Genomic DNA, 23,931 nt, shown 5'->3' on the forward strand with positions numbered 1-23,931 from the left:
TGATGAAGTTTCAGATTTCATATTGCAACTAACCTTTAAGAAACTACTACTTAGCAAGTTTTGTATAGTACCAAAGGAGAATATTCACAATTATTTTTAGATAAGGCTACCAAAACACTTCTGTTTTTTCAACTACATATCAGTGTGTAGGATGGATTTCTTTCAAATCCTTCAACCTAAGCAACATATTATAACAGATTATATGAAGATGAAATATGAGAAGCCAGCTGTCTTCTATTAAAGCCAGACATTGAAGAGATTTTCAAAAATGTAAAAAAAAATACTGCCACTTTTCTCATATCTTTTTGTTTGGGAAAATAGTCGCTTTTTTCCCACAGAAATATATTGTTAATAGTAATGTAATTAGTTTGTTATTGTTATTTTATATGAATTAACACGTGTTTTTAAAAATTCTGTGTTAATTTCCAACAGGGTAAATATCAACAGATACAGCCCTCCATAGACAACAGCTTTTGGGAGTCCTCAGTAATATTTGAGAGAGTGTAAAAGAGTTCTGAAACCAAAAGTTTGGGACTGCTTCCTGAATGCAGTGGCTCTTAATCCTGACAACAAGTTAGAATCATCTGGAAAATTAAAAAAAAAGACCTGGGTCCTGCACCTAGATCAACTGAAATCTGAATCTCAGAGGTTGGGATTCAGGTATGCTTTTGTCCCCCAAGCTCCCCCATGAGGTTTAAATGTGCATTCAGGGCTGAGACCTACCATTCTACCCTCTTGCTACATGTGCATCACATAAAGTGGTCAGAAGGACAAGGTGAGACTGGTGAAGGCAGCTCTTTGGAAGGAGGGAGGCAGGTTAGAGGAGGCATCTAGAGAGATGACAGTCTTTGATATCTACTTGAAATGAATTTATGAGATCTGGAGAGATGGAGGAGCACACAAGTGCAACCCAGTCAGCCAGAGGAGGATCTGGTTGGTAGGGGAAGTTCACGCCCTACCTCCCAAGGGAATCCACTGTCCTTGCCCTGGTGCCAGCAGCTTCCTGACTAGCCTTCAGGTCTGAGCTTTTGTTTCTGCTCAGTCTAGTGTGCTTGGGTTAACCAGGGGCAATCTCAAGGTCTCTCCTTATCACTATCCTCCCAGAAATGAAACATGTGATGGGAAATACTCACAGTCCAACAGAGAATGGCAAATCCAAACCACGCAACCCCCCAGGCATGTCGGTTCATTGGTCCAGAGATCAGTTCATAGCAGCCCTGGAGGAGTGGGCGATTCCATATCCACATGAAAGGGACCAGAAAAAAGATGTAAGAGATGGGTGGGAAGCTGATTTGAATCAATGCCACCCCAAAATCCAGTTTAACATAACCAGGCTATTTCTACATTCCTGTGGACAACTAGGTATTAACTGTGCTGTACTGAAGAAATAGGAATAATCCTGATGAAGAACTATTCTATATCATATTTATCTGTGTTTTTTTTTCATTCAGTCTAACTAACTGAGGTGCTGCTATTTTAGCATAACATTTTTCTCATGTTGAATATGTGGCAATGTAAAGTATTCTTAATAAAATTTGAGTTTTTTTCCTCTCTCCAAAGATTTTATTGGTGATTTGTTTGAGGGCAGGGTCACTTTTTGATTTGTTTTTCAATAAAAGTGCTTCCAGTTAGTGAAAATTAGAGGCTTTATTTTTTAATCATTAAAGGAACTCCTCCTATACCATGCTTTCTAAATTCTCATTTGACATCATATTTCAACATATCTTTATAGGATTCTAGAAGAGCCACGGGGTGCGTGAGAGAGAGTGAATCATTCTTTATTCATCGGGTCATTCATTCATGCATGCCATAATCTGGTAAGTTTTATACGTAGCACATTCTGTTCTAGTCTCTATGCAAAGTACTGGAGTGATACACACGTATGGGCTAGACCTGCCATCTGAGCGACCTCCACTAAAGCCCTTGGAATCACAGGAATGCCTAGGACATGCCATGACCAGGCTGGTTTTATGAACACTGAGATCCAGAGAGAAATGTTTTAGAAAGGCTGACCTTGAAGTCTAGGCCCCGCCCAGGGTCCCCAGGTAGCCACTTGAAGTTCTATCCTTTCTAACGCTGCCCCCGTCCCTGGTTCATCCACTTGCAAGTCCTGCCTTTGCTATATACGCCTTGATTTCTCCCCCATTTACACCTCTCCATCTACCTGACTCCCCCACTCACCTAGCTGCTCAAATGAAAAATCTTGGAATTGTTCCTTAACTGTTTTTCTCTTAAGCAAACACTTTTGGGTTTAAAATATATCTCAAATCCAAACACTTATTACTTCCTGCTACACCTTGGTCCACCACGGCCTCACTTCAGGATTCCTACAATCTCCTCCTGGCTGGTTTCTCTGAGGCCCGAACCCACCCACGGTGCCCTACTAGTCTTTGTACAATGCCAGAGGGGTCCTTGTAAAACATGTCAGATCACTTCACCTCCCTTCTCAAGACCCTCTGAAGGTTTCCCACCACCCTTAATATGAAATTCTAAGTCTTCACAATGGCTACGAGGTGCTGTATGATGTGGCCCTGCCTCTCTCTGTGACCACAGCCGCCACCAGAGGAGGTTGTTTCACTGCAAAGCTAATGAGCCTGGGCTCAGGGCTGCTTCCTTGCAAGACCATTTCAAAGTCCTGTACCTAGTTTTGCATGTGCAGTTTAAACTGTTTTTCCTGAGGAGAACCCCTCCCCACAAATCTGATAAGCTTCAGGCCCTACAAAATCTAGATTCATGCTTGCCTCCTACTCTTCCTTCACTTGTTCCAGCCTAGCCATACGGATTGCCTGGATGTTCCTCCAAAAAGCTAAGGGCCTCCACCTCAGGGCCTTTGCACTTGCTGCTTCCTTTTTTCAGAACTCTCTTCTTCAATCTTTTTTAAGTGAGGGTCTCCTTTCCTCACTTAATTCAGAACTCTGTGCAAATATCATCTTAATAAAGCCTTTCCTGACAACCATAGAGAAAAATACCTTTCCCTCCATCATTTTCTATATCCTGCTTTATTTCTGCTCATGGCACTTATCACTACCTGGAATTTATTGTGTATTGGTTTGGTAACTTGTTTGTGGTCTGTCTCCCATACTACAGTGCAAGCTCTACGAGGGCAGGGATTTTATCTTGTTCATTGTTGAATCTCTAGAACTCAGAACAAGTGCCTGGCACAAAGCAGGCACCTGATTAGGATGAATGGAATGTGATAAGAAGTAACAATTACAATGATATTATTTGTGACACACTTGATGGTTCACAAACACTCCTATATCCATCACTCATTTGATCCCCCTAACAATCCTGGGAAGTGGTCATTTGTCCAATAATATGTATGAAAACCCACTTATGCCAGGTGCCAGGCGCTGGGCAGGGCATTCAGCTGTGACAAGGCAGAAGTGGGTGTTGCCCTCACGAAGCTCACAGACAAAAGCCCCAGTTTTTCACCTCTTCTCCTTTAGTGCCTTTCATGATGCTTTTTTCTCGTTGTAGTGGTGCTTACCTTGATCTTCCTGAGTTCCATCATAATGCTCTTGAGGTGTAGTGATCAGAATTTGCACACAGCATTTTGGGGGCAGATGAACCATGATGTAAGAACGTATATATTTGCGTCTGACATGCTATGTGACATTTGGTGGGTTTCTATTATTACTACACTTGTGACAACTTCCCTAATTTTGTTAGCCTTTCTTTGTGCTTTGCAGATCTCACAAAGCTACAATGTGGATGTGAAAAATTCACCTCTTCATTTGCCCACCCACCAAACATTTATTGATGCCTGCTTTGTGCCAGGCATTATGCTAAGTACTGAAGATACAGAATTGAAGGATGCATGGTCCTCAAGGAGACTCATAGAAAAAATAGGCTTGCAAACAAATAATTATATTTCAAGGTATCAACTGCAATAATAGAAGTAAAGTATATGAGGTACTTTGCTTTGTAGAAAAGGATTATTATAGGAGAATTAGCAGGACCTGTAACTCGGAGAGAATGGTGGTGTGTGGGAATCTGGGAGACCAGGGTAGGGAGAAGCAGGAAGGATGAGTAAATAAGAGATTATGTCAGGGGTGAAGAATGAGTGAGATTGAGAAAGTAGGAGCACAGGAAGTGAGGGACAGAGAGGAATTTCAAGATGCAGGAATTTGGTGTGGGAGTACTGCTCAGTGACATGACTTTGTAGTTGTGGTATAGCTAGTGGGTAGAGGAGGTGGTGAGGCCAAGGACTGTTAGGGAGGATGTGACAAAAGTGTCCCTTATTACTAGAATGTTCTATGTGTGAGGGAAAATAGTGTGGCTGTGAAATAAACCAATCATCTGATGGCAAACATCCTTTTTGCTCTCTTTCAAAGATATGATACAGTTTGTATGGAATTACAATCCAGTCAAGATACGTCTGCATGGACTAGTTCCAAGGTTGAAATGTTAAAAACAGTTTATCATTCCTCAAAGTGATTGTTATATTGCATATTGTGATTATAGGCAATAAATTTAATTTTTTTAGCAGTCTGAATATAACTAATTGAAATGATACCAAAACAATGTTGCTAAAAGGCTAAATGAGGGTTGCTCTGAACAACTCTGCAAAATAATCTATATCACTCCCATGTCATTTTCCGGATTAATGCAACCAATCCTAGTCCAGCCACCCTTCCAGGGGTGGCATGATGACCAGCAGTGCCATGTCATTCATTCTGAAAATGCATTTTGTATTATTTCCTGCAAGACCAAAGAGTCTGGCATTTCTCAATTATTTAATGTACTGGCACACAACTAGCTTTCCTCAAAGTGGTAATGCACAGCAGTGTAAGCATTTCAGAGGCTGACTTCAAGTGTATGAGGATTCTCTTCAGGGCTTTTTGGGATTATTACCAAGTTCTTTCTTGGCTTAGAGTCTGGGCTCTGGAGCCAGGCTGCTAGCATTTGAATCCTGACTCTTCCACTTACCAGCTGCATGACCTTGGGCAAGGCAATTATTAGCATCTCTGTATCTCAGTTCCTCTTCTGTAAAATAAGGATCAAAGTGGCACTACCCACTGAGCCTTAAATGAATTAATATCTATATTGTACTTGGAGCAGTGCCTGGCATTTGATAAGTACTCAATTGATGTTTGTTTTCATGATCATCATATCATTCTCATCAGGCTGGAAACACTTTTTCAAAAACCACTTGTATGTGAATTAGCTTCTACCCAAATCACCAATCTAATATTTTATTAAGACTATCCTACATTACCACTGAATGAGGCGGATGGGTGTACCATTACTGCATCTACCCTCAGCAATTGCCATTGCTTTGGAACTGGCAAAACATTCCTTTTGTATATCATCCCTTTCAATTTACATTTTGCAAAAATAGAGCAAATCTTTGATATAAATATTTTTCAAAATACTAATTCGATACATTATACAAATAGTGTTCATTTAAACAAAATTGGATACTGCTATTGCAATTCTCGCGTTCTGTTCATTTATTAAAATGTGAATTTTCCCAGATCAGCCCTAGATTAGCACTTACATTTTACTAACAGAGAAGGAAATAGTTAACATGAGGTTTAGGAAAAAGGATGCAGAATTCCTTAGTGAGAGACTATTACCTACAGTTAACCAGTATTTTCTTCATAAAGAGCAGAAAAACCTCCTGGCAGGTCTTGGGAGAAGCAAGGACTCACCTGATTGTGATAGTAGCCAGGTACCCCTAGTTTGCAGGCCTCCAGGTTGAGAGGTTCTTTAAGGTTGTTCATAACACAGCACTGACGAGGCCAGGGGTAGTCGGCATCGTTATTCTCAGTCCGGAAAGCAGAGGTGTATTTCTGCCAGTCTGATGGTCCATTTACACCACAGCAGTTGTCCTGTCAGTATATGAGAGAAACAAAATACTCTTCCATAATCCTTGCTAGAGCCATCAAGGTGGCAATTGAGACTTTATGGAGAAAGAAGATATGGAAATTATACCGTATTTTACGTTTACTAAAAATCCCCTAATGAGAGCTGAAGGTGCTTTTAAGGTATTACATTGTAGAGTTTGCAAAATATTTTTACATATATTACCTTACTAGCCATTAATGAGCTCTGTAGCCTTTGACGAGTTAAACTTTCTAAACCTCATTTTCCTTAACTGAATTGGGACAAATATAATACCTACCTCACAGAGCTGTGTGAGGAATAAATTAATCAATACATTTATTTAACACGTTTAGCACAATGCCTGGCCCATAGTAAACCCTTAAAAAAATGTTATTCATTATTAGTACTAATATCTTGATACAATAATGTGAGAGAGTTATAATTATTCTCATGTTACATATGAGCAAATTGAGAATCAGAAAATTAAAATTTTTGTGGTGAAGAAATCATGAGTAATTCTTTTTGTTTTACTTTTCTGTATTTTTAACATTTTCTGGAGCAATTATGTATTATTTTTATAATGGGGGAAAATAAACTAGAAAAAAAAACCAAAACCTAGTGGCACATGGTTATGCCTCTACATAGGAAAGGAAGATCACTTAACACATATCTCATATTACTCTGGGTAGAATTGAGGATAGGGGATAAAACACAATTCACATCACTTTCCTTCCATTTTATAAATTCTGCTAAAATGTTTCAAGGGAAGAAATAAAAACTACAGCATCTCTCAACTTTTAAGATAAATATATTCAGCAAACTTGGTGATAAAGCAACTATCTTAAAAGCATGTCCTGTTTTGCCACTGGATTATGGAAAATATCTCACCAAAGAAAATAATCATTCTGTAATTTGACCTGAGCATTTTGGGGGGAAATGGTTAAGTCTGAATCAGACTTATTTCAGACTGGGCTTTAAAAAGTTGGTAAGTGGATTTTCAAATGTGTGAGCATTCACATTTTCATTTGAAAAGCTTAGTTCTTTGCTAACATAGTGGGAAAAAAAAATACTTGACTTAGAAGAGTGATAGGAAGTGAAAAAGTGGCCAATAGATTGGAGGTCCTAATGGGCTAAAAAACTATAGAACAGGAATATTAGACTAAATGAAGGAAATTTTAGAAGACAGAAGGTAAAGAGAGAGTTCAAAGAAGGGGTGGAGGCTATAAGGGGCTTTGCTGATGATGGACTGGCAAACATAGGTGGTTGGGTGGGGAGGGTGTGGGGGGGCATGGAAGAGTTGGGTCACACGAGGGCTTATGCAGGGATAAGAATTCACATACTTATGGCAGTGTAGGGGTGAGAGTGGGTATTCTGAAAGACTTGTACTTTTTTTTTTTTTTTTTTTTTTTGCGGTACATGGGCCTTTCACTGTTGTGGCCTCTCCCGTTGTGGAGCACAGGCTCCGGACATGCAGGCTCAGTGGCCATGGCTCACGGGCCCAGCCGCTCCATGGCACGTGGGATCTTCCCGGACCGGGGCACGAACCCGTGTCCCCTGCATCGGCAGGCGGACTCTCAACCACTGCGCCACCAGGGAAGCCCAAGACTTGTACTTTGATGGTATTTGAGGTAAATGTGGATATAAGGTTACGATTGCCAGTAGAGAAAAACAGGTGATCAAATCAAGTCATAGCCTCTGGTCCCTAACAGGACTAGCTCACAGGTGTGAAAAGGTACTAAATAAGCAAAACAGACAATAATTGCCACTTGAGTTCATTGTGGGGTGGAGGCAACATTTTTTTAGTGTTAAGTGATGCTTGAGTTCTAAGAGGCAGAGTGTGTGATTAATCTAAATTTCTTTACTAAATTTCTTTACCTATGTCATTACTCCTATAAATGGAAGCTAATCAACATCATGGCTTAAAATAAAATATAGATCTAGGGGTCCCACTGAGTCATGTGTACACCCCTTAGTCCCTGCCAGTAAATGAGAAGAATAGAGGAACTTGCCTATGTCAAGTCTCTTTGTGAAGGAAGCCCCCTTGGAGGCAGTGGTCCCCACACTTTAACTTCATTCCTAACCATCCATATGCCCTTGGATACTGGTTTAGGTACCAAATGGCATCTCCCCAGGACTGCAGGCATTACCTGGAGCATGAGCCTGTCCCAGGTCTTGGTGACTCCATGGTTTTTCCACTGGTCATCATTGTTTGGAGGACTGTTGTTTTGGTACCTCTCCAGCATCTGCTTCAGGAAGAGGTTGGGTGTGAACTATTATGGGAGGAGGCAACACAAGAGGAAGAGTTAGCACAATAATCCTCAAGGAGGCAAAGTGATTTGCTCGGCATGTTGCTGGGGTCCCTGAACATTGTCTCCTGGAGTAAAACTGAGCTCAGAGTCACTGAGTAGGGCTGGGGGTGGGGGTAAGGCTGCTCTGGGTGGCCGAAGTCCCCCTTGTAGGGAGAAGACCCCCATCGCCAAAGAAATTCCAATGAGATAAGGATAGACAGGCATTGTGGGGTGGCCTAGGCCAGGGAATGGAAAAAAGGAGAGAAAGCAGGATGCTGAATGGGAGGATGTCTCAGATATGGTGGATTACTGCTCATCCCAGTGGAAGGCCAGTGGCTGTGGCAGAGTAGTGAAGAGCATGGCGGTGCAAGCTTGGGCCCTGGGAATCACACGGCCTGGATTCAGGATCCCACTTTCACTTACCAGCTGCGTAACCTTGGACGTTACTTTATTTTTTAAGTCTCATTTTATTTTTATTTATAAAATGAACACCTATTTCATAGGGTTACTATGAGGAGAAAAATTATATATTTATTATTAATATGCATATTACAATGCCTGGCATAGGGTAAGGGCTTAATATGTGTCAGTTATTATAGTGTTATGATGGTAATGATGATTCATATGGTCATTTCTGCTCTGTCTTTTGAGGTTGTACTCACAAAGTCTCGTTGTGTTGCTGCTGTGATACAAGATGCCACTTCAAAGCCATATACAATAAACATCAGAATGAAATACTGGAAGGGAAACAAATGGAATACAAGAATTACATCTACCTCCAAACAGAGTTTTTTGTTTTGTTTTGTTTTGTTTTTACAAATAACTGTTAGGTTTTCTGCAGCACATTCACCTAAATATAATTATCTGATCATTTACATAATTATTCAACAAACCCTCGTTGATCAGCTGCTTAGCGCCAGACTTGGTGCTAGGTGCTAATCAGATCAACTCTTCTCCTTTCCCCAGAGAACAAATGACTATTGAATACAAAGCTTTCTCAGTTCAGTACCCTGCATTTCCATCTTAACTGGGGAAAACATAAAAGAGAATGAACTGGTGTGTGTGTGTGTGTGTGTGTGTGTGTGTGTGTTCGTCCAATGGCTGGCAAGAGAATCAGTGTATTACACACTATGTAGAGCCCCATAACTCCCCTCTCATTGGGAGACATTTTCTTTATGGTTTACTGAGAATTGAGGATTACCGAGGTCAAAGATGAATAGGGCTGCGTTTAATATCCGTCTTCGGGCTTCCCTGGTGGCGCAGTGGTTGAGAGTCCGCCTGCCGATGCAGGGGACATGGGTTCGTGCCCCGATCTGGGAAGATCCCACATGCCGTGGAGCGGCTGGGCCCGTGAGCCATGGACGCTGAGCCTGCGCGTCCGGAGCCTGTGCTCCGCAGCGGGAGAGGCCACAACAGTGAGAGGCCCGCGAACAGAAAAAAAAAAAAAAAAAAAAAATCCGTCTTCCTTCTTGGCGACGTCCAGTCTTACCGGAGAGGAGAAGGCAGCCTCCAAGTACACAGCTCTTCACCGGCATCTTCTCTCACTCACTCCCACTCCAGTTGCATCAGGTCAGTTGAGTGAAACAGCGCATCGTGTGTTTTGTTGCTCTCTGTGTGTGTGTGTGTGTGTGTGTGTGTGCGCGCGTGTGTGTGTGGTAGGGTGCGCATGCACACGTGATGGCTCCACAACACACTGCCCCTGTTTATGGCTGGCAAATATCTGAAGGACAAATGTTCTCCGAAGCTGGGACGGGGACTATTTGCAAGAGTCCTGTCTTTGTTGTCCTCAGCCTTGCACATACGCTTATGGGGCTTGGGTTCTTCTGCGGAAGGGGCGCTGCGGCCGTGTTAGCGGAGGAGCGCAGGGCAAACGGATCTCCCTCCCTGGGCAGGGGCGGTTCTCAGAGCGGCACCCTCTGCTGCCCTAACCATTCCGCCCAGAAAAAGGCTTTGGCTACTGTTAACTCTCAGTTAACAGCAGGAGCCCCTTCAGAGGCCTCAGAACATTGCCCCCTTCTGTATGAGCGGCTGCCTTGCTCTTTGTCGAGAGCTTTGCTGGCTCCCTTTAAAGAGGCTCAGAAGCCCCTTAGAGACGCTCCAGAAAGGCAGCACAGGGTGTAGGTGTTCTCTCCTCCAGCCGCGTGGAGGGCGCGCTGCTCCGTCTCTTTGCCAGGCATGGTGAAGGATGTTCCCGGCTGTGTGAGACACACATGACTGGCCCAGAGTGAGGCTGGGATGCAGCTGAAGCTCGTCTCTAAGGACACCTGCCTCTCCTTTACCTTTCCCTGCATTCCTTAACCCCACCCTGAAAACGTGGGTTCTTTTGCCCTGAACTGACTCACACTAAAGACCCAGAGAATGTAAACATTCTACATTCCCTAGGTACCAGGATGATGTTAGTTCACAGGAAAAGCCAACCAACAAGCACCTTAGCTTGCTGGACTCGTTCCATGAAGGTGGAACTCAGGTCCTGCAGCCTTTGGCTAGGAGAGTTATTTCAGGTGGGAGTGGGGATGGGGCCCCATTACAGGGCGAGAAACTGCTGTCCTGAGCACGGGGGAAGGGAGTAGAAGTTTAGACCCAACACCGAGGGTTCTTAGCCCGGCTGGCTGCAAATTTGCTCCCATCTGCAAAGGCAGGGCACAACCTGCTGTCTGAGGTTTGGGGCAGAAACTTCCCCATGGGTGCACAGAGTTAGAGCCTCCAGAGGCAGGTGGGAGCTGCAGCTGTTCTCTACATGTTGCCCATCATGGGTTTCTAGGGTCCCTAAAAAGCAGAGGGAATGCATGAAATGGGAAGTGTAGGCCATCCCACAGCATCACCAGCCTTGAGCTCAAAAATGTCTACAAAAGCTTGTGCTTTCTCTTAAAAATTCGTGCCTATTTTGTGATTTATATCCTAATATATCAACACTTGATTACTATTAAAACAATAGTTTAAACTACTTACTCTCAAGAGAAAAAGTCTAATTATCGAGTTCTCACTGTCTCTCCTTTGGCCTGTGTAGCTCCTGGCTGTTTCTGTTGGGCCCATGCAGACACCAGTCAGAGAAGCAAAGATCTGGAAAATACTCAACACGTGACGCCCAGGTGTCTCCCCTTCAGCTTCTCTGTGCTGGACCCTTCTGGACTTCCAATAGAGGAGAGCATCTTTGACCCCACTTGGGTAATCTTCACGGCAGGGAGGTTCTTCCTCTCTACTCCCTCCTCACCTGGCACTGTGTGCTCCCACCTACCCCACTGAAAACCAAAGCACTGTGCTGAGGGAAGAAGAAACAATCCATCAAAATTGGTCCAGGAGAGAAGTGTAGAGAGTTTTAAGGTCTTACCACCAGAAGAAGTTTCCTGTTGGACTTCATGATGCCTACAATGCCCAGGACAGACAGGCAGAAGAGGCAGATGCCGACAAACATGCCAATCCAGGCTGCCCCGTAGATGTCATCATTGTCAGTGGCTTCAAGCAGCGGGTAGAGGCTGTGTTGGTCGGATACAAAGAAGATGCACTCTGCAGTCAGGGCGATGCCGCACATCTGGGGGCAGAGGGGGTTCTGTCAGGCTGGAGGCCATGAGAGCAGCACTGGGAAAGGGATAGAGGAGTAGGGGCATGGTGGTAAGAGAGACTAACTCTGTCCCCTGCATAGGTTTTAAGCCACTGACTTAAACTCCTCATTGCCAGGAAATCAAACAGCTCCTTCCATCCTACGTATTGGTTTCATGCCTCCTTCCACATTTCGCTCTATCTTCTCGCTCTTTGGGAGGAGACCCAGACAATTTCAAACCGTCTATAAAACCCCTGGGGCATGAACCACTCAAACGATGACTTCTTGTACGAAGATAATCTCTCACTCCCATTCCCACTGCCCACTGTCCAAATTCCTGGATTGTAATATTAAAACTGGTCCTGGTCATGTTCTCTGTGCCAGAGAACCATGGAACGTTAGAGCTGGAAGGAACCTTGGTGGTTATCTTTCCTGCCCCCTGGATTTCATAGATGAAGGATCTTGGCCCTGAAAGGCAATGAGCTGTCCGGAGTCATGCAGAGTCATAGTCAGGGCTGGGCCCAGAGCCAGAGATCCTGACTCCTAAGTGTTCTCACCACATGGTGCCCACGCAGCCTGGCCTCTGAGTTACTCTTACATCCCAGTACTGCTCCCCCCCACACCCCGTGTGACCAGCACAGGAAGATGCAAACATCTGTCCCCGACAACCTTAACAGTGGAGGCTGTGGAAATCAAACCAAGGAGGGATAGGAACGACACACCAAAGCGTGTGTGTTCAGAGTGCTTGGACACTGACTGTGGTTAGCATGGCTGCTTTTAGATTCTTGTGTTTTAAAGTTGGGAGGGAAATCTCTCTTTTTTTTCCCCAAATGGTCTTTTGATATATTACATAGTTATATAGTATTATTTATATAGTTAACTTCTAGTTAGTATGTTTTACTAACACACTGCTTAAAAGGAAGAAAAGATGTAGGGAACCAGTCATTATATCATTATTTCCCTTTAAACTCTCACTTTCGATTGATCTAAAATCATAATTACAGGAAGAGCAGAATTTCCTGGAAAATACTCATTACTTACACCAATAATCACATTTCCAAAAATCAGCAGGCCCTGGAAGCACCGAACAGTGGAGTCATCTTTGGCCATCTTCACGGTTTCCCACAAGCTGAGGACACAGCTGAGAAGATCACAACTCATTAGGAGCAGGGGATAAAGACTGCTGCTGCGAGTTCCATAGCAGAACTAAGTCACACCACTGTGCACTGCCTTCTCGTGTTCCAGAGCACCCAAACCAAGTCATGTGATCATTTAGCCATGGGAGAAGTTTGGTTATTCAGTTCAGTGATCACAGTAATTTTATAAAGGAGAAAAAAAAAGTAAAGCCAGCCTGAGTCTGATCACCAGCTTTCAGGAGTTCTTTAGGGTATGGAACATACAGACTGCATCCTTCTGAGTGATGAACTGAGGCCCCATAGTCACCGAGGGCAGACCGGAGGTGGTGATGAAACACACTGAAGGTCCCTGGTATGGCTCTTCCTGCCCTTGGTCATGGCAAACGGAAGCCCAAAGGATAAACCTATGGGCAGAGTGGGCAACTGGTTCCCATACGGACTCTGGGCAGCGGTTAAAACCCATCATTTTCAGAATGTTTTGTTATCTTCAAATATAGTTGGCAAATGAAAAATACCCTGTCACATAAGGGGGGGGGCGAGGAGAGAAAGAGGGGCTAACGTTAGTTCCTTCTCTGTGCCACTCTACTAGGTAATTTACATACACACAGGTCATTCTCATAACCTAATTAGGTAGAAGAAGAAAAAGGGTGAGGAGGCTCGAGTTTGCAGATGAGGCAACTAAAGCTTAAATTGGTAAATTAAGTTCCCTGGGGTCATACAACCAGTAAGTGGAAGAGCTGGGCTGGAGGTCTTGGTCTGCGTGACTCCAGAGCCCAAGTGCTTCTCCCCAGCCCATGCTGGCTCCCAGAAATTATTTACAAGGCTTAGCGCTGTGTCTGGCACTTTAAAAAGTGGGTCTCTCCCTCCCTGAGGATTCTCTGGAAGGAATACAGGGTAAGTGTTTGGGTGAATTATTTTGGCCTTTGCCCTTGAATTACCTTGAGATAAGTCATCCACATCTCTCAGTGTTTTGTTAATTAAATTAACTATCCACTTCATGCACTCAGGCTCTAAATCAAAATGGGTTATATGACACAACTTGCATTTTGAGGGATACAAAGATATGTAAGAGAGGGCTTCCCTGGTGGCGCAGTTGTTGAGAGTCCACCTGCCGATGCAGGGGAAGCGGGTTCATGCCCCGGTCCGGGAAGATCCCACATGCCGCGGAGCGACTGGGCCCGTGAGCCATGGCTGCTGAGCCTGCGCATCCAGAGCCTGTGCTCCGCAACAGGAGAGGCCACAATAGTGAGAGGCCCGCGTACTGTAAAAGATATGTAAGAGAGATTGTTGTATTCTAGAATTTCAGGCTTTAGTAGGGAAGCTGTGTTCCCAAATCATTATAATGCGTCTAATAAGACCCTAAGTATCGTGGGAGTTCTGAGGAGGGAAGAGGTCAGGCGTGCAGAGTATATATGGTTTTGATGGGTCAAGAAGAGGTGGGTGGGAGTGGGAGGAAGATGGGGGTGACATTCCAGGTAGAAGGAAAGGAAAGGTCAGGCAGTAGAGGCTTAGAAGAGTAAGGAGCCCAGGAGATAACACACTAGCCAGTTTGGCTGAGGTCCCGGTGTGCGTGGGAGGGAAGCCTTCTATTCGACTCAGACCTTGCTAAATTGTAACTTCATTATTACAGTCTAAAGTAAGTATTCACAACCTTCCAAGTAATCTTAAACATCTCTAAATATTTTCCCTTACCTGTTCACCTGGGCAGTGGTGGGAACTGGAGTTGAAATTTATGAGTGTTTTCTGGCCCGGAACTGGGCACGTGGTGTAGTCCATCAGTGTTTGCCAAGTGAATAGAAGAAATGGGGCCATTGTTACAAGATCCCTCTGCCGTAGCTTCTGCTTAGAAATGCCATTCATTTCTTTCCGCTTGGAAATGTCCTTTCAGGCTTAGAAATGTCATTCATTCTTTCCCAAGATTGTTGCACACTAGACAGAGTGGAGCCTGAGCGCCCCGAAGGAGTTAACACACAACCTCCCCCAAAGGGGAGCCTTACTCACGTAGCTGGATCAGCCACATTATAAAGTTCCTCACTGGAATGCACAGATACTGCTCCTGACCAGTTGGGTTACTGTCTAAACTAGAGACACAGATAAATAGGCCATGAAAGGTAGAAGTTCAGACAACACGAGTACATAGAGAGAGTAAAGGGCAAAAGAGGCCAAAAGCAGCCCCATTATCACCCAGTACCAATTAGGACCCATTTGCAGATAGCAGCCTATTTATGGTCATTAGCTGGGCTTAAAGAACAGAAAGAAGACAATTTGTTCTTTCAAGGAATTTAAAGTGTGATTGTAGCAACATGGATGCACAACAAAAATGACTGTACACTGTAAAATAAAGGAGGAAAATAGGGCTACGGAGAAAAAGGAAGAAGGCAGGTAGGTCACCAAAGAAAGAGGGTTTTATTGGTCTAGAAGGAGCTGACAGGACCCTGAACAAGAGAGCTGGCCCCAGTGACCCAAATATATCCCGTAAGGATGCATACTTTCCCAAAGATGACTCTGCCACACAGAGTTTTTAAAAAGGGGAAGAGACATATGAATACTCTGTGGGAGAATTGCAAGCCAGAATTAGGGTGGGGAAAGGCAGACCAGAGTGGGAAAAAAGAAGGAAGGAGACAGGTGGGAACTTGGTTTGAGGAAAAAGGAGAGTAAAGTGAAGAAATCTAGACAAGCATGAGGTAGGAGATGCCAGGGAGGGGCATCTGATTTAGGAAGGCAGGACTGTGTGGATGGGCACAGAATGCTGAAGTGGCTGCTCACTAGATGTTTCTCCTTTTCCACTATGCGTTCCTTCTCCTCCTTCAGGGGTGCATAATAACTTAGATAATGGCACAAAATAAAGTGATGGTGAAAGCTGTCATTTAATGTCCTCAGCACACGCTGGCACTCTGTGTTCATCCTCTCAACAGACCTAAGAGATGGGTATTTTTACCAAAATCTGTCCTGGTTTCTTATTGCTGTTATAACAGATTACCACAAACTTAGTGACTTCAAACAACACACAGGGAATTATCTTACAGTTCTGGTGGTCAGAAGCATGAAATGAGTCCCATGGGGCTAAGATCCAGGTGTCAGCAGAGCTGTCCTCCTACTGGAGGATCTAGGGGAGAATCTGTTTTCTTGCCATTCTGCAGATGCAGAAAATGAGGCTTAAAGGGATTAATTGCTTTGCCCAAGGCACGTTGCTAGATAATGCAAAAGCGGAGACTCAAACCCAGATCATTTAGTTAACACTGCAGTTTGTAAAGACCTGCCATATGGCTAATACTTTCAGTAGAAAAAGAAACACCTGGCTTGTTTCCTCACCAACTCTGGAGCAGAGAAAGTAGGTACCACTTTTCCCTGCTCAGGTGATCCTGCCTTTGCAAAGGTCAGAATCACTGGGCCTCTCTTCACTCACTTCTCTAAGTTCTTGCCTCCTTAGCCCCTCAACACTGCACTCATATTTGCACATTTGCCCCAAACCCAGAGCTGCACCCACACGTTGTTCCAGAAAATCTGTCTAGATGTATCCCAGACCTGCAGCTTTCTCACGCACCCCTTGGGAACAAAATTCTTAGAAGAGGTACAACTGTGCAGGTTAATGTGAGAGCCAGCATTTCATAGCCTCTCCTCGGCCACTTGTAGTTGACTAGGTTGTTGTCTAGAAGACCTAAAATATTTATTGCATCCCCCAAACAGCCACAAACGTCAAGAGGGGTGGCAGTTAGACAGCCAAGTGTAGGCTTCTGGCAGCTCGCAGGGTGGTCTACTAGCTGTGGTCTAACAGTGTCACTTAATGTCCTACACTGGACTTGGTGTTAGAAAGCCAAGGTTCAAACCCAGTCTTGCCCAGTCCTTACAGTATAACCTTGGCAATGCCACTCAGTGTCTATTTCCTCATTTATAAAATGGGTAAAACACAACTTGTTGATGGGATTGTTGTGATCACTGAGATAAAAGATGTCGAAGTGATTGGTAAACACCAAGATCATTTACAAGCATGAGAAATTATGAATAATAACTAGAGGAATATTTAGGAAGGGCAGGCTACTGGGCTGTGGCTTTGCTTTATGTACCAGTGACCCCTGGGGCCTAGGAGGGAGGTTTTAATGGTTACTGATACCACAGTCAAAGGCGTCTAGGTTGAGGTGAAGCAAACTCTTTCACCTTCCTCCTGTTCCCTACTCAAGGGCTGCTCTTTTGGAGGGCGCTGAAAGCCTTACCCATCTCCCATCTGTGCCCCTTTTTATTTTCCATGGAAGGATTCATTGGCCGGGGGAGGGGGGGAAAGCTCTTTGGGCGAGGGAAAAAAGCTTCCCAGTTGTGCTTGGGGTATGGCCAGAGTCAGGTACCAAAGAGCAGGTCCCTATGGCAGGGGCCCTCTGCACATTGCACCAGCATTCCTGAACAGTTAACACTGCCATTGGGCCTCATACCTAGGCTTTGGCCAGCTCTGGAGCCTCTGGTCCAGACTATGAGGTGATGCAGAGATGACCCTTGAGGTTCCTCCTCTGTACTGGGGCTACTTCCCCCCTGACACAGAAATTACTCAGAGAGGACTCTGTTCTGCTCCCCTTGTGCATTATTTCCTCCTGTTATCAACCTATGAAGGGCTTCCTGCACTTTACTGCAAGAGTTTCCAAAGCAGAAGAAGGCCCTGGGACCCTGTTTTATTTGTCTTTTTCAGTCCAAAGTGGCACAGCACTTTACATGTGGTAGGCACTCAATAAATTATTTTACTCAGTAAAAAGGCAGATGAAGTAAATTTTAAAAATGTATATTTGAATGAGAAGAACATATGAGTGAATTATTTGCCTAGACCTTTATTGCAGAACAGGTTAGAGTATGGTGAAGTAGAAAGAGGATGGGCTTTGGACAAATCTAGGTTTGAATCTTAGCTCCACCACTTAGAAGTTTTGTGGCCTTTGGTAATTACTTAATCTTGTAGAGCTTTATCTCTAAATGGGTATTGTAATACTTAACTAAAAGGGTTACTATGAAAAGTACATGAGAATATGTGTGAAGTTCTAACACAATATTAAGTTACCCAACCAATATTCATTTTCTTTACCTTTGCCTCAGTTTGTTGAAGCAGACAGACCAGAACAAATAGTGAATGATGAAGGCATCTAAAACTAGTGATTTAATTTTGTTTTAAAACAGAACCACATTGGGAATGTAAATTGGTACAGCCACTGTGGAAAGGTTTCTCAAAAAACTGAAAATAGAGCTACCATATGACACAGCAATTTCACTCCTGGGTATATATCTGAAAAAAAAAGCCCCACTAATTCAAAAAGGTAAATGCACCTCAATGTTCACAGCAGCATTACTTATAATCGCTGAGATATGGAAGCAACCTAAGTGTCCATCAACAGATGAACGGATATAAAGATGTGGTATATATATACAATAGAATACTACTCAGCCATAAAAAAGGATAGAATTTTGCCATTTGCAATGACATGGATGGACTTGGAGGGTATTATGCTAAGTGAAATAAGTCAGACAGAGAAAGACAAATACTGTATGATGGGACTTCCCTGGTGGTGCAGTGGTTAAGAATCCGCTGCCAATGCAGGGGACACGGGTTCAAGCCCTGGTCCAGGAATATCCCACATGCCACGGAGCAAGTAAGCCCGTGTGCCACAACTACCAAGCCTGTGCTGTAGAGCCCACGCGCCACAACTACTGAAGCCGTGCCTAGAGCCCGTGCTCCACAACAAGGGAAGCCACTGCAATGAGAAGCCAGCATGCCACAACAAAGACCCAGGTGCTCCCTACAGCCTCAGTTCAAAGGAGAGCCCTCCAGAGCCCCTGCTCCACCACAAGCTCAGCCATAGGCTCCTTTTTGCTTCCTGGTGCCAGATGGCTTTACTTGTCCACCCATTCTCTCCTGCTAACCAATCTCTCCAAATCCAAATGTCTCCTCTCCTACTCTGTTGCACTTAAATTTGAGAACTTTTTGGCTTTTCAGCTCTTAGAGACAGACTAATGACTTCCCTTTCCCTGTATCTACAGTATTTGTCCAGACCCAATCATTTTTTTCTCTTTCTGGCCCCTGGAGGGGAGGCTGGACAATCAAAGAGATAAAGTACAAAGTCCTCGGCTTATATTCAATCAGTACCAACCAGGCTCCAAATGGCCAGCTACTTACCTTCTTCTGCTTCTCTGAGTGGTCTCTCATTTCTTCTTCTTGAACTCTTTACCACCTTCTGAAGCTCAGCTAAAAAACATTTTCTTTCCCCAACTACCTTTGCCCAGAATTATCCTTCCTTCTCTACCTACCTCTCTTGCCCCAAGCAAACAGCTCTCCAAGGGAGCCCATGCTGGGTCCTGTTTGGTGGATGTGTGTGTGTGTGTGTGTGTGTGTGTGTGTGTGTGTGTGTGTGTGTATGTGTGCGTGTGTGGCTTTTCTTCCCTACTGGCCTCTGCCATGGCAATCTAACCTGACACCTCATTACCGTTTTTCTTTTTCTTTCTTTTTTTGTTACTTCTTTTCTTTACCCAAGTTTGTTAATAAGTTAATTCTGAACCCACAAAGGAATAGATTGCTGTACACTTTAAAAAGTCATTTGACAAATAATTGCAGTAAAGAAACAAAAATTATAAACTTCAAATTACTTGCTGAGTGACACACTTAAAAGTCAGTGACTACACTCCTAGTAGGTTTTGTCTTACTGAGAAGGTATGTGATTAGGGAGAAATTAGGATGTCATTTATCCCAGGGCCATTATTGACCATGTGCCCTTTCATAGCGTGATTGAATATCAGCTCTGGCTGCAAACCGAGAGGCTTCATAGTCACCTCCGTCATGGTGCAGACAAGGAAACCAAAGCTCTGGGAGGGAAAGTGACTTGTTCAAGATCATCAATGTGTCATTTTCAGGGTCAAAATTTCAGTCCTGATCTCCTGACTCTTAAACCAGTCCTTTGTATTGAATTTGTTGCTGATCTTTCTTCTTTTTAAGGTAGGGAGATACCACCTCCCTTTATGTTTCTTTAAAATTAAGAGATACTCCCAATGCCCTGCCCTTTTTCCTTACAAGTTTAGCCAGCAGGGGAGTCACATAAACAAAGTTGACAAGGTGAGAACCTTCTACCCTCAACCTCCATTCAAAGCGTTCTTCACTCTTCACTCTAATGTCCAGATTCCCACAACTCAAGAATCACTCCTTTGCTCCTGGTTAAAATGCAAATACATATAAGAGAGGCACCGTGAGCCTCATGAGCCATCGATGTCAATGCCTCATGGTGAATGATTTCAGTAGAAACCGTTCTTGTATTTCCAAAGGGAGAGGGAAGACACCCTGAGAGGGAAAGAGGCCTGAGGAGAGAGAAGAGATGAACAGATGAACTTCCTAACCCATGATTTGGGGGCTTGGGGCTGTGAGTAGAGACTGACTCCTGATCATATGGTGTATCTGCCCTTCCCCCCTTCCTTTTTAGCACCCAGTATGGATGAGCTTTTCAAATATGGGGTTTACTGAAACTTTTCTGTGTTATTCCAAAGCAGTTCTTCCCTCATATATATTTGATTTTTTTCTTTTTCTTTTTTTTTTGTTGTTGTTATTTGGGAGGGCTAGAAAGGAAGTGGATGGGATGGGGTGAATTTTAAAAAATGGGATTGGTAGCACGCAGAGGATCGAGTAGCAGCTGTCCCCTTTCAGAGATGACATTGTCCTTGCCTGAAAGTGCACAGTTCACCTCAAAATGTTTTCCACACACAGGAATAGCTCCTGTGAGCCCCACCCTGTGGAAGACTGCCCAGTGGCCTGGCACCATGATGATTTATTCAAATTGCACAACATCCAGGGAGCTCCTTTGCTCTGAGGAGTACAGATTTTTGCAAGGCTGGAGTTTTCTTTATGTATTTTTCTTGTGTCTTCATTCAGTTTGTTTTCTTCTAAAAATTTTTCATCCCTACAGTGTTGATGTTTCCAGACACATTGAATAGGTCTAAACACCATTGCTCACTAAACAAACCAATTTTCAAAGCAGGAGGAAAAGAAGTGAGACTCACTCATCAAGCATGAGATCAGTTTTTCAAGTTCATTACCTCTTTTCCTCACCCAAGTTTGTTGGACCAGAGAACACACAAACCACACCTCACACTTTAGCTCCTATTAGTGAAATTTGGATTGACAAAAAAAAAGAAAAAAAAAAAAAGGAGAAATAAGAGAGGATGAAACAGATAATAGGCTATTGCCTTAGCCCAGATTCTGAAACCCAGAACAAGATTAGACACTTGTATGACTCAGAGATGGGGATAAAGATGGCTGTGGAGATTAGATCAGCGCAATTGCTGGTCTGCTTACACTTAGGGTATGATGAGGCTGTGGGAATGATGAAAGGAGGAGCTTTTTCCCATGGCCATGACCCCCATGGCCCACGGCATCCATTAGTTTTTCTTGCTTTACAGCTCTAAACCTGCTCTGACCAGTGTGGTGACTAGTAGAGGCTTGTAGCTATTTAAATTCAAATTAATTCAATTAAATAAAATAAAAAATTCAATCCTTGAGTTGCACTAGCCACATTTCAAGTGCTCAATAGCCGAATGTAGAACATTTCCGTCTTTGTAGACAGCACTGCTTTAGATCCCTGGTGCTTACTGTGCTGAGCTGAGTCACTCACCCACCTGAAGTCATGGACTAAGATGTAAGCAATGGCTCAGGCATTCTCAGCCAAGTGAGGACCTCGGGTGTGGGCAATGCCAGTGGGATGCCCAGCCCCAGGGCAGGAGTACCATGGAGATTCCTTGGGGCAGGTGAGATTAAGACACCTCCTCATGAATTTGGTCTCTGCTCCAGTTAGGGAACAGTGACGCATCAGGGGTGTGGGTAGCCTTCATGGCCATGAGGCTCAGATTTCAGCATCAAGGGGAAGCATATTCTGGGGCTGATCAGTGTTTGCTCTTCGAAAGAATGTAAGCAGGAGAGGTCAAAAGAAATTCTGAGTGTTCATTTGTTTTTCTTGACTAGATGATGTCTAAGATCCCCTGTGTACTTACAAGTCTATGATTCTTTCCAGATAGTTAAAAAATATATAGGTGAGTTGATTTTTAAGCCCATTGTTGCAGAAAGCAAAAATAGTCTGTTGTAGTAGAAAGAAACATAAGGAAATTTTCTCCTCATTGAGAAAGATTAATAAAAAAAAAAGCCAAACATTTTTTTATAAGGTTTGAAAACTATACGACCCAAGTTATATATATAACTTAAAAAAATATATTTATAAAATCTAAGTGAGTTCTTCTTATGCTTGGTGATTCTATTCAGGCAAAAGTGATCAATAAACATTATCTTTAATTTAAAAAAAGATATTAAAATTCATAAAAATCCAAAATGTCATAAATATCTTTAAATCTAGTTATAAGTGGGGTTTTAAGCTCATAAACATAAACAAAATGATACTATTATTATTTGAAACTTAATCTGTATTATGTGTAGAAATGTTGTTAGAACCAAAAAATACAATGTGCAAATCCTGGTGGAAACACCAACTGGTGAAGAGTAAAAATAAGTTGTGTAAAAATAACATTGTGTAGATAAAAGCTAATTTGTTGACCTATTTCAACATTTATTAAGCAGAGCTGTTTGCCGAGAAGAAACATGAGTAAATTGCCTCACAAATCCCATTACGAGTAGACAGGACCAAATGATTTCTGACAAGAACTTTAAGAAACTTTCTCTCTGCTAGGCTAATTTTCCTTTTGCTTTTTTAACTCTACATGGAAACTGGAGGTCCTCAAAGGTGTCTGTCTGAGATTTAATCAGGAGACAGAGGTTTTCCCAGGGTCCTTGGGTTTTTCTTGGTCTTTCTGTGAAGAGGTGGAAATGTCAGGTGCAAATCAGGATGGGTGAATAACACCCCCTGGAAGAACTTTATCTCAGTTCTGAGAACTGGACAATATCAAAGGGGTTAAGAAAGCAGTTTGTACAGTTTAAAGAGAACAGAACAGTCACAGTATCCTAAATTACAAAAATGATAGACTCTGTTCATCAGGAAATGAACTTCTTCCCCTCTCCCTTTCAGACAGCTCATCTGCCTCCCAGGAAAGCAAGGCAACCCCTAAGAATGAGTTATCTTCCCTGCCCAGTGGAATGGGTCTACTCACCTGCCCTCTCCCCCTCTTCCTCCTCCTGGTACTGTGCCGGCCCACTCTGCACACTGCTCTGGCCTGAGGTGCTTTTCTACCCTGTACCAATCCTTTGAACCTCTGGGACCAGGGGAGGGTGGTATGTGATTGGGAGAAGGCATCTCACGTGGGCTTAGCCCGATGCTGCCTGAGCCTGCCTCTCTGAGACCGGAAGTAACAGGAAACTTTTAGCCAGTAGATTTCTGCTACTTTGGAATGTGTGGCTCTGACAGATGGAAGCACCTTCTGGATTCCTCATAGGTCTGGGCTTCCTCGAACACACACTCAGGGCTTTTGTTTTGATTTTGATTGGATTTGTTTCTATTAGCATGATTTAATGCTTAATTCTGCTCTTGTGCATTAAAAGGTCTATCCACTGTCCCAATTCTTCACAGGCATGCTGGTACACATTTATGAGTCCAGGGTCATGTCTAATTTCAGTTTCTATATCTTGCAGACTCTACATTTACAGGGATAGTACTTGCCCAAGTAAATGCTCCCACTGAGTTGGTCCAAAGCCTAATAAAGGGCAAGAGATCTGGAAACAAAGAGATTGCGAGATAGAGAGAGGGCTCAAGTAATCATCTGATGTTATTCAACTAATTTCTCCCCTCCCTCTCTTCCCTTCCTTTTTCTTTCCTTCTTCCCTCTGGAGCCGCCATGTGTCATAACGGCACTAACAACGTCTAAACAAAACAAACGTTTCTTTCAATGGCTGCATAACACATCACGGATACGTGCATCACAGTTTATTTAGCCTGGCATGAGCCATGGGTCCTGGCAGTAATGTCAGGATTTACTGAGTGCCTTAATGAATAGACTTCGGGAGTTCTCATGGGTCAGGACCATCCCTGTAACAGGTTAGGTTTTTCAGGAACTGACTCTCAGACAGAGTACAGTGTGCAGTATAGTTATTAGCGAGTAAACACCCATGGAAGGAAGAGGGAAGAAATAGGTGGGCAGAGAGGGAAGTTGAGCTGCTATTGTGGGGGGGGACAGCCCCAGGAAACTCTAG

General features: G+C 43.5%; 1 protein-coding gene across 1 annotated transcript; it reads right to left on the reverse strand.

The window, feature by feature from the left end:
• Nucleotides 1-787: 787 nt before the first annotated feature.
• Nucleotides 788-22,926, reverse strand: UPK1B (uroplakin 1B). The gene is made up of 7 exons (XM_082625748.1): nt 22,896-22,926; nt 12,700-12,799; nt 11,449-11,649; nt 8,783-8,857; nt 7,980-8,102; nt 5,658-5,837; nt 788-1,217 (listed from the first exon to the last, which is right to left on the reverse strand). The coding sequence occupies exons 2-7, from the start codon at nt 12,766-12,768 to the stop codon at nt 1,074-1,076; spliced, it is 792 nt and encodes a 263-aa protein (XP_082481874.1). The 5' UTR covers nt 12,769-12,799; nt 22,896-22,926; the 3' UTR covers nt 788-1,073.
• Between the last annotated feature and the right edge of the window lie 1,005 nt (nt 22,927-23,931).

This window comes from Mesoplodon mirus (genome assembly GCF_964341445.2).
Source record: "Mesoplodon mirus genome assembly, chromosome: 6".
NCBI classification, from domain to species: domain Eukaryota; kingdom Metazoa; phylum Chordata; class Mammalia; order Artiodactyla; family Ziphiidae; genus Mesoplodon; species Mesoplodon mirus.

Coding starts and splice junctions, on each gene's coding strand:
- UPK1B (XM_082625748.1), bottom strand. CDS start 12,768: ATGGCCAAAGATGACTCCACTGTTCGGTGCTTCCAGGGCCTGCTGATT. Junction 11,650..12,699: donor TTGGAAATGTGATTATTGGT/GTAAGTAATGAG, acceptor CTCTGCCCCCAG/ATGTGCGGCATCGCCCTGAC. Junction 1,218..5,657: donor CTGGCTACTATCACAATCAG/GTGAGTCCTTGC, acceptor CCACTCCTCCAG/GGCTGCTATGAACTGATCTC.